The sequence below is a fragment of the Trachymyrmex septentrionalis genome, unplaced genomic scaffold, assembly GCF_001594115.1.
Source record: "Trachymyrmex septentrionalis isolate Tsep2-gDNA-1 unplaced genomic scaffold, Tsep1.0 scaffold13, whole genome shotgun sequence".
Classification (NCBI taxonomy): Eukaryota; Metazoa; Arthropoda; class Insecta; order Hymenoptera; family Formicidae; genus Trachymyrmex; species Trachymyrmex septentrionalis.
Window position 1 is genome coordinate 3,673,007 of NW_017304438.1, and position 11,641 is coordinate 3,684,647.

Genomic DNA, 11,641 nt, shown 5'->3' on the forward strand with positions numbered 1-11,641 from the left:
TCGAGTAAATTTGTGATCCAAGATATTATAAAAAGTATAATAGTTTACAGATAATTAAATAATCTAATTACAACAAAGAGAGGCATTAGAAAATGAAGTGCGCGTTATGACAGATACGTCAGATGTGTACTTACATTCAACGATTAAAAGTGCAATATTTGAAACCGACATGTACGCGAATAAGAAAATATTGATCGTATGTAGTGCTTTTTGTTTGCACAATTGTGTCAAGGAACAAATATCGTATATAATTCTTTCCTGAATTTAACAGATCAATTTTTTGTAATCAAGTAACAAGTTTTATTTTAACATTACGCTAAATTAATCGCGTTTTGGATTTATAAAGATACAATAAATAATTGTAACGTCAATTGTACGTAACAAAAATGTAATCTCAACTTGATCAGTTTGAAATAAAAATGTTTGAAATATATATCTACTTACGTCATTAAAGAATTTTTAAAGAATTATACTTTTTATATACAGAAGCCTAACATCTTATAGTAACTTAAGTTAACTGGTTAGGAAAGTTTTGTAATCACAAATATACGCACGTAATATTTTTTATTTAGCATTTCCAATTCTTTTTATTTAGCATTTATATTTTTACGATATATACATATTATACATTGCATATGCAACCTTGAGCGTTAATATCGCACAATCGTAAGAGATTACAAGATAAAAAAATGAAAAAATGCTTATTGATAAAAGAATACAAAGTAAACAATTAACCTGAATTAACCTTAATCGCCTCCTAAAAAGCTTGATAATATTGAGATTGTGTGTGTACAAAGACGCCAGATTCGATTGTTTGTTTTATTACAAGGACGAATAGAAGTCGAGCCTGTGCTCTCAGCGACATATGTTGCATACCGCGTAAAATTCTGTCCAAATAAATTTGGATTCTTTTTTATGTTTTACATCTTTTTAATCCTAATTTTAATAAGTGTGTAAAAATTTTAGTTTTAAAACAGATTTTTTAAAGTTTTTATATTATTTTTTCCCTGATGTAATTGTAAATCAATATTTATGGAGACATATTAAACGTAATTTATATATATTAGACATACAAAATTTACACACACAAAGTACTCAAAATTAAAAACAAAACTCTTTCAGAAAGACTTGTTAAATTAGAAAAATGATGTTTATTTTGTTAATGTTCCATATTTTTCTATACGTTATGTTATATATTATTTTTATTTTAAAATCATTTTACTCATTTTGGTCAAAATAAAAGGAATTTAATAATTACTCTACTATAAAAATGACTTTATTATTTTGTTTTGCGAAAAAAGTTGATGTTTTTACTTATAAAAATCTTCATTTCCAGGTGCTCAAATAATTCAACTTTCTGAAACTAACATTGTTATACTATTTTTTTTTTAAGTACGTATTCTAAATATTATACCTAAAAGAACTTCTTTTATTTAATATAAAAGTTGTGAATTTTTAATCGATATCATGTTTTTTTAACTCTTACTTATATTTAAATTTGTAAAAAACTAATAATAATATATAATCCGGCTTTTATTATAGTAAACACTTGTCGTTAAAGTTTTCACAAGTATGCAAGATTTTTCTTTAGCTCTTTGTATATTTTGATAAAAATCTACTGTGGACTTCAGCAATGGTCCAGTTTGCAGACTATAATCAAAAAGAAAAACAAACGTTTAAACTTAAGAAATCACAAACAAAATGAAATAAAAGCAAATTTTGTTTTATCACTTAAATTTTAAACAACTTGGAATAAAACCTATCGTGTCCGTTAGGATAATTATATTTTGTAACGTATTATATCACCAGAAGACCGTAAAAATAGAAAGTGTTTGGATACATTTTATTCCAATCGTCACTTACTCGAACGCCGCATGAATGTATAATAAATAACCTATGCTTTTTTATTCTCAAATTTTTGCAAAATTGCATTGAATACACATCTGATATTCTCGTGATTGTTAGATGCAAAACTATGCAAAATTATTCATTGAAAATACTATATCGCTTTTTATTGTCAATTATTGTCAATAATACCCACAAGTTTCACATACTATTATCGTCTGTTGCCTTACATTGACTTGCATCGTTTTTTTATTTCGATTTAATATTGTTTTTTTTTTTTTCAATAATTAAACGCACTGTGAAAAAATTTTGTAAACAGAGATGTTAGATATACAAGGTGTATTCTCGTAAACGTTTATGTTTGATAGCCTATTTTTCTAAAACTGATTCTACGTTTATATGAAATAAATTATCTAGTATTAGTCTATACATATTAAAAGGAGTATGGTACAAATCAATAAATAGGGTTCTGTATAGTAAATGTATACGTTTAATGATTTTTCAAAAATACAAAGATATATACAAACAATAAATACAATAAAATAAAAATATACAATAAAATATAAAAATTAAGAATATAAAAAAATGGTTTATGTAAGTTATTATATAAGTTATAAATTGATCTTTCAGAATGGGATTATTTCATAAAATAAGACCGATTATGTGAACCCACATCCGCCAACATAATTAAACTGATTTGTGAAATAGCTAAATTTAAGATAGTGTTTTCTTCCTTAAGAGAATAAATACTTTTGGCTTTTATACAAAACATGAAGAAGAAATCTCGTTTATTAATTTAAATTTAAGAAAATTTAATGTTATTAACTAATAATAATTCGATTTTATATAAGTATAATTTGTTGACAATGACCTTAGTACAAAATATTTTACAATTATTTAATTGTATAATATTTTATTATATTATATTATACAATTATACAGTATTTTTTTAATAAATTAACTTAGATATAAAATGTAAAGCATAAATAATTTAAAGAACATAATTAAGAAAACGAAGGTTTAAGAGAGAGGATATAAATAAAAAAATTTTAATTATGGATTTTTAAAACACGAAGTAGAATCAGAATTGGTATATTAGTATTTAATTATTATTTAATTTCAAAATATTGAATATTACTTACAAAATAGATACTGGAAAATAAATGTATACAGAAAAAATCATTTCAATTTTTATCATGTAATTTTTTTCTAATATTATTATGTATTAGTACTATACTCTATAAATTTAATTTACATTTAATCAAAAAGTATCTTGAAGCCTTTCGTTTTCACTTTGTGTGACTTAATATCCTAAAAGTAAACACCATTGATGAGAAATAGCTTGAGTAAATGGAACCGACAAGACGGATATTAAGGAATTTTCAATGACGTCTTTCAATGGCTTTAACATCATTTGTTTCTATTCAAGGCTTTATCGAGAGTCTGCTTAAATCTACTGTAAATTCAAGTTACATAAGCATTGGTCTATATTCGATTTATCTAATTAATAAATTAATTATTAACTGCTGGCTTTAAATTTTTTGAAAATAAGTTGCTATGGATATGGATGCAATAAATTAAATAAATTAATATAATTTGACTTGTAAATTAAACACTTGTAAATTAAATACTCGCTGACATAGCATATTAATGTTTAATAAATTGTACCATAATGCGCGAAATAAAATGCTAATACAGTTACTTGTATTACGAGACGTTTCATTGTACAATTTTACAATATTTTAACATAAATATGGTATATATAATTCCTTCAGTCCGAACATTTCGGCGCACAGTCACATCGGAAATAAATTAAATTCATAAATCCAAAAATATTAAACTATTCGAAACATCTAATTTTGACTGATTCTTGACTCTCTACTACTATATTTATGTTGTTGTTATGCTCCTTAAACATTGTACATTTACAATGTTTTGCTTAGCTTCGTTGTTCTTTCTTTGAAGCTTAGTTAAAGTCATATCATATAATGGTCATAACGTTAAAATATCCTTACATATGTGATTGAGAATCGGCGACACTACGAGATACAATGAACGTTCTCCAATAGTCAGGATTACTGATCGATCGAATTTCGAGTCACCGAAGAAAAGTATTAAAGGAGGAGACAAAGAACTTGCGAAAAAAAAGGTATTTTCTCTTTGAAAAGTACAATTTCAGATCGCATTTACATATCGATTGAAGAATAATTTTTAGAATTTTTCACTGATTATCCTAATTTTTACTAAAGAAAATCATGAACATTATATAGAAAATCATGAACATTACTTTGATATAATTTTTATATAATTAATACTTACAATAAGTTTTAATATCTATTGTTTTTGTTTGAATTATTTAGCTTTATTATCACTTACTTATTAAAGTAACTAGAAGAATATACATTCAGGGCTGCAACATATTATATATCTAATATTGTGTTTAACTTTAAGTGAAATTGCATATATACGTTTATACATATATAATAATGTAAGAAAATAATCTAACGTTATAATGTAAAAAAATACATATACATATGCATAAAGTTATTACATAATGTATACGTATACCCATCAACTAAAAGGTTGTAGCTTTTCTTTTAATGTTTTTCAGAATGCAGTTTGATCACTGAGCAGATTGGTTCTTACCTATGAATTCATAAGTAAAAATCAATCGCTTAATGAACAGACGGCATTCTGAAAAATATTAAAACCCATCGAAAAAAAAGTGTTGAAATGTTTTTGTGACCTGCTGTATATTGTTTCGATACGAGTAATTAGAGTTGGGTTCGGGAATACACCAAGTAACTCCAGATATTAATTCATCCTTGTTTAATTTTCAGTGAATAACAAGGAATGATACTTGGAGGCACTCGATGTGTATGAATGCAGCTTAATTGTTTTCGAGTTGGAGCTTATCGATCGATCAATCAATTCTCTTGTCATTCTCGAAGTTTGACATTGGCGTTCAAAGAATAACGAATTATCAATATATATTTTACCAAAATACTGGAAAATGTTGTGTGTATCATTTGTTCCTGGTATGTCTTGATAAGATTAGAAAAGTCTGATAACTTGTGAGTTTTGATATATTATTAGACATTGTCTACTCTTAATAGTATAATAATAAAGTAAAAATATATTACTATTGTACGTAATATAACTATGATAAATCATAATTATTTTAAATAAGTGATAGTAGTATTTTTTATTTATAATAACTAATGCAATAGTAAGCTCTGTCCAATATAAGACGAAATGTATCTTTTTATATCTTTTTTTCTTAAAAGATATTGCAGTTATGAGTATAATACGAATATTGTTAATTACGTATATTTGTTATATACTATATTTATGTAATGCACCATTAGAGATTATAATTATTTATGTGGTAAAGGGACTATACGATCTTCGTGCACGGAAGGACACTTCTAGTAAAATGCTCACTGCAGTTAATTGTGAACTAAAGATGCATAAGAAAAACGTTGTATAAACATAACTTTTAAAGATTTTAGAAATAACATATAAAAAGTAGTTTTCAGAAATAACATATAAAAAGTAGGACAAAAATAATTTTATCAAAAATTATGCATAATTTTAAAAATTATATGTTTGGTTTATGAAATATGTAAAGGTTCTAACCTCTTAAAATTTTACTACGTTTCGAGCATTGACGACAAGTGTTTTACTGCACTGTTATTATCTTTTGCAAATTAGCGTGCCAAGAATGTTCGCCGCGAATTCTCATTTAGAAGCTTTATCTTTTTTCACGGTTACTTTGTTATAGAATAGCAATTTATATTACAAAATATAATTAAATACTTTTTCAATATCTGAATAATTTTAAATAGTTATGAGAAATATTTGTTTTTGTATCTATTTTTGGTATTTTCGATTAATAAAACGTAACTTATATATGCTGCTAATATGTTAATCGTAAAACTATTCGCAAATACTAACATCTTATAATGCTCGGCGTATATTAGGTCGAGAATATTTGTGCAGATTGCACCTGTCGTTGTTAAATCAGCGTGGAAAATGTTTCCGTGGTTATGCTAGACTGAGATTTACGTAACATGTTAACAAGGTGTAACCTTGCCATAATTCACATAAATTCATGCTTTTAAAGATATATTTATCGATTTTCTCCCAATTGATTATGAATGATACTGGAGTATACAAGATGTTCTATGATCTTAAGATAATTCAGTTTCAACATCGGTAATTGGAAATTAATGATTATGGAATGCTAATGTGCAGTGTGTGAATGCGTTATCTTAATGAAGTTAACAATTTATACTTGAAAGTAAATGACGAAGGATAAAATAATCCTAGAATAAATAATCTTTTTTAATAACAAATTTTAAAGAATACCTAAAAACAGATAATCTTATCGCGACACAAACTGAGTGGGGTTATCAGCGATCAATATGTAATATCCTAAAACATGTATTCTCCTCGCTTTTATTCCACAGAATATTCGTATTCGAATAATGTAGAATCGTCAAAAGAAAGAAATAAACAAATGTCCTAAAAATCCAGAGGTTGATCTTTTGATAAATTTGAAAGTGCTTTATATGGAATGTTATTTAAAAAAATATATTAAGTAACATGTAATCTTGTCCATGTTTTAGATCTGAAGAAAACTGTTCTGCAGCATAAAACAATCTAAAATTCCGGTTTGTTATGTTTAGGTTTGTATGTACTGTGTACAGTAATATCACGATCAATAAATCGAATCTACGAGTACTGGTGAATCTCGCAAAAATTACTTGCAATGCAGAATAGCAACTGAATCGATTCGCGTGCCGAAGGATCAACGGTGGTCTCTGGATGTTTCTAGACGATTGCAAGACATTCAAACAGAATACGTCCTTGAGAATGTCGTCGTATGAAGAAAAGATAACGGCAGCAATATGGCAGAAACCTAATAAGGCAGAAACAGCTTGTAACATAACGCTGAAAAGGAATCGGTTGGCGAACGATGAGCCGGCGAAGAATCATACAGCAACGACTCAGAACGATGAATCGATTGAGATTAAGTACGTACCGAGGATAAAGTGGCTGGATTTTAGCGCGCAACTCTTCATACATGGCGGATGTCTTTACGGGCTGTATTTAGTGCTCACACAGGCGAAATTGCTTACTTCGCTATGGGGTAAGGCAACTATTTTTTTCGTCCATATGCATTTATTCTATCGTCAATTATATCAATTTTTTTATTTGAACATTCTAATAGAAATTTTTATTTAAAGAAAAGTATTCTTTACATATGTCGCTGTGCATTTTTAACTCTTTAATATAAATATCTTTTTATAAATCTTTAATACAGTATACATTTAAATTAGTCATTTTCATGCTTTTTGAGATACCGAATATAGTCTCGTTATCGCTTATCAGATAGATGGAAATAAACTTACATAATCTGAGTATACAGAGAATGCTTATTTGATTTTGTAAATTAAAGCATTTGAATTTATACGTTAACTAATATTGTTTTTTATGATAATACAAAATAAATAACTAATACTATTATTATTTATTACATTTTATCTTTAATTCTGCAGTGTGATTAATCTTTATTTCACTATTTGTAATAGAATTATAATTTAAACTTAACATACGCGCACACACACACACACACACACACACACATACACACACACACACACACACACACACACACAAAAATTAACTTTTACTTTTTGTAATTCTATTTTTTAAATTTAATTATAATAATTCTAGTGCATAATCGCATGGATTGATATTACAATTGCCTTGTGTTCTTTATTGCTGTAAAACAATCCTTGAAATATGAGTATACTGAAAGTATTTAATTTATGATAGTGCAAGAATGTAGGTCGCACGGTAATTTCACGTTATTTGCGAGTTAATTACAATAACATCAGCACTGTATTTCTAATGCTGCAACGTGTTTGACCGAGTATTGGTCATCAATTTATCTTCTATCTGAGAATCTGTCGTTTTTAAAGAATATTTTACGACGCGTACAATGTGGATAGATGAGAGTACGCAATCAATTCGAATGAAATTATGTCATCACGGTAATAATAAATAAATTTATAAATGTCTTAGGTGTTATTAAGTTTTTCTCACACTTTAAATTGTGAAATAGTGTGTCGATAGTTGAACCAGGAAATAATTATGATAATTGCCTTTTATGTTATAAATATTGCAAACTTTATAATAAAGTTTTTTAGCCTCTAACATATTTTCTTTGAATTCTTACAAGGTGTGATATCACCAGGTAATCATAGCATGCATATCATGCGAGTGTCGAAATATTTACAATAAACTTGTGTCATACATAGCAGAGAGTATAATTTACTTATAGTAGAAGTTGAATCACACACACGATTGACCGTGAAAAATAAATGGCAAGATAGAAATACGGCTACGGCTGTGAAAACACTTATAAGAAAAGCCTGATAATGAGACGAGTTACGCAAATGCACATGTTTGTATTCGATTGACGTTTAAAGCCAACACTTATATCGAATTTACTGGCGTTACATCTCATAAAATGGAAGAATATACTGCGATAACGATACTACGTCTCGTATTTCTGCAATGTGTATTTGTGGTTGATTACATTGCTCCGCGATATAGCGAATATAACATCTTACATCTAAGGAACGCGATGAAAAAAAGCAGCTGTTATAATAAATTAATTTATTCATAAAAATTTATATAATTTATAATTTATTTTATTTTTCTTAAACTTTAAAAATTATTTATTTTCGTAAGAGACTAAAAATTAAATTATTAAAAAACCAAGAAGATATAGATACATAAGTATTTAAAATAAAACTAGACTTAAATAAACAAAAAGATAGTAAACATAAAAAACTAGAAACATAGAAAATAGAATTAATAATTATTTTACAAACTTACAAAAAATTTGTTTCTTTTCATAAAGATAAGTGATATCGTAAAATCTAATGCAACAAATACATAATAAAATATTCTAATGTTGCTACTCCTCTTTGACCAAATATATATTATTAATATTTTTGAGAACGTTTTGGTGAATAAATTTTGTATAATTATAGTGTTTGTGACAATTTATACATCTGGCTTTGGTATTACGGCTGGCGTTCACAGATTATGGTCACATAAAGCATACAAAGCTAAATGGCCCTTGCGTCTATTTCTAGTCTTCCTCTTCACGATAACAGGACAGGTGTGTTGAATCCTTACGTAATAATAATATATAATCTTTGTACAATAAACATAAGAATTCTCTTTTACTAATATTGTGATTGCGTCATTATCGCTGTCACATAAAATACATTATTTGTATTAAAGATTATATTTATATATAAACAGAGTGGGGCAATAACTATTACTATTTACTCGTAAAATTTCTTTGAATCCAGAGGAAAATGTGTGTAATCAATATTGCAATAGCTGCGATACGAAGAGGACACTATCATATGGCAATAATAATTTTTGTTCAAATTAGTAGAGATGCTTCGGAGATATCAAAATTATTTTTATTTCTTAAAATGGATTTGTAGTGTGCTTTTTTTTATAATATTAAGATAGAGGAGCTCAAAACAAATTTAGACTCATGATACAAGATTATTGAGCAAAATTAAAAATAAGAAATATTGAAAAACGTTTTTTTTTTTATATTAAATATAAAACTTACTTTTGTTTTATGTTGTATGTGACATTTTATTTTTTTATTTCAATCTTTAATATTCAATAATCCTGACTCGTGAGTTCTGAATTAGTTTTGATTTCCTTTATCATATTATATAAATAAAATATATACCAAACTTATTAAAAAAAATAAAATTGATCTTTGTATCTCCAAAGCGCCTTTATCTCAACAAAAATTATTATCGTGATAGCCTTCTTATTATGCAATTTTGATTACAAAATTTTTCTTTAGATTTCTTTCAGAAATCACTTCCTTCGGAAGTGATAACTTTATAGATTTATTAATATTTAAAGTAATAAAATTATTGCCACATTCTATGTGTGTATATAAAGAATGTTTCTAAATAATTACAAAATATACATTGAGTTAGAACAAAAGTTTATAGCGCTGCAAACTTTAAAATTCAAACAGTTGTAACTTTGTTAAAAATAAACAAAATTTAAATTTAAAAAAATTTTCAAAATTTAATATCTGTATTTTTTAAAAATTACCATGTATTTTCAGTTTCTATTTTCAGTAAGTTTGACAATTTTTAACATACAAAAAACTACAAGCTGGACAAAATGGAAATTTTCTTTTTATTTTGTGGACTTGCCTAAAAAGAAAAATTTGCGAAAGTTTTCGATTATCTGTCTAACGTAAAAGTTTAAAATTTTTTCTAAAAAATTTTAAAAATGTTCCTAAAATTTATTATTACTAAATTACCGCGGATTAAATAAAAGAAGCATTTTGATTTTGATTGCTTATAACTCCGTTAAAAATCATTATCCATAATTTAAAAAAACAGATTCTTAAAGCTGAAATCTTGCTCTATCGAATGATATAATTGTTAGTTTTTTTAAAACTTATGTAGACACATGATACAAATGAGTAGCGCTACGAAATTTTATTCTAATAAATTATAATATACACATAAAACACTCATACACATACAGAGTATTTTGAAATTTGCGAATTAAAATACTACAATAAGAAAATCCTGAAAAAAATAAGTTATAAAAACAGTTGCTATTTGTCATTCCGAGCAGTATAGTTTTCGAGACATAAAAGTCTAAAGCTGATCAATTATAGATTACAGTTAAACTACCATCTATTTGTGAGTCAGTCTAATTATAATTAAAATTTTTAATTTTATCTTAGGTTTACCCTATTTTCAATAATTTCTGGAAAACCTCCCGAAATGTTATCATTAAATAATTCAGATATGCTTTAATAATGAATTTTAATTGCAACAAAGTTTCTGCAGTACATATTGTATAATATAACAAAATGCGTGAAAAATAGCCCTCTTTGTAATTTTAATTGCAAATTCCTGAGAATTGTAACGTGATGAAGTAATTTGAAAAATAGATTCGTATTTAGTATCTAAAAAACTATAAAACATATGATTTTGTTTTAGTGTTAAAAAAAAGTCATTTTTTGTTGAATAGTGTAATCTATAATTGACCTATTTTTAACATTTATCTCAAAAACTATTACTTAGAACGACAAGTAGTAAATACTTCTGTAACATATTTTTTCAAAAACTTTGTTGTAGAGGAGACAAAATTTTTTAAGATATTTTCTATAAATGCAGGGATATTGAAATTAATAATCCCAAAGTGTCTTGTCAAACAACAAAATAGATGATAGACAAATTTATTTATCAACTTCATTTTCTTAGAAATCGTTCTAAATAATATATTGTACACTGTTAAATCTATAGTGTCAAATTTAACTTAATGTGAGTCGGCACTGCTCCTACTAAATATATCGCTATTTTTTACTAAAACGCTAATTAAATTTGTCACTGTATAGTGTCAAATTGATACTGTATAGTATCAATTTTGTTTTAATATAAAATAACAAAATAAGATTGAGTAGGAGCAGTGGTGACTCATATTAAGTTAAATTTGATACTATAGATTTAACATATACAATGCTTTTGATGTAAATCATTTTACACAACAAATAAATATTATATTAGCAATTTATAGTAAAAAAAGAGACTTTTCTGCCACATTTGAGTTATAAGCTTTTTGACAATCAATCCTGTACAACAACCGGCCTCGGTTTTCTCATAGTACTTTAATTCGCGAATTTCAAGGACATCCCTCTACATATATATAT

The 11,641-nt window shown here is 26.2% G+C and overlaps 1 protein-coding gene across 2 annotated transcripts in view; it reads left to right on the forward strand.

Annotated features, from left to right (window-relative positions):
- Positions 1-11,641, forward strand: part of LOC108756767 (acyl-CoA Delta(11) desaturase-like) — a 23,315-nt gene that overhangs the window by 9,304 nt on the left and 2,370 nt on the right. The window contains exons 1-3 of one of the 2 annotated variants that reach the window (XM_018500804.1): positions 4,802-4,919; positions 6,537-7,000; positions 8,916-9,046. In XM_018500804.1, coding sequence (XP_018356306.1) covers positions 6,676-7,000; positions 8,916-9,046 — 456 coding nt within the window. In that variant the 5' untranslated portion in view covers positions 4,802-4,919; positions 6,537-6,675. Of the gene's footprint in view, positions 1-4,801; positions 4,920-6,536; positions 7,001-8,915; positions 9,047-11,641 lie in introns of those variants that run through there. The other variant, XM_018500803.1, reaches the window with a different exon arrangement.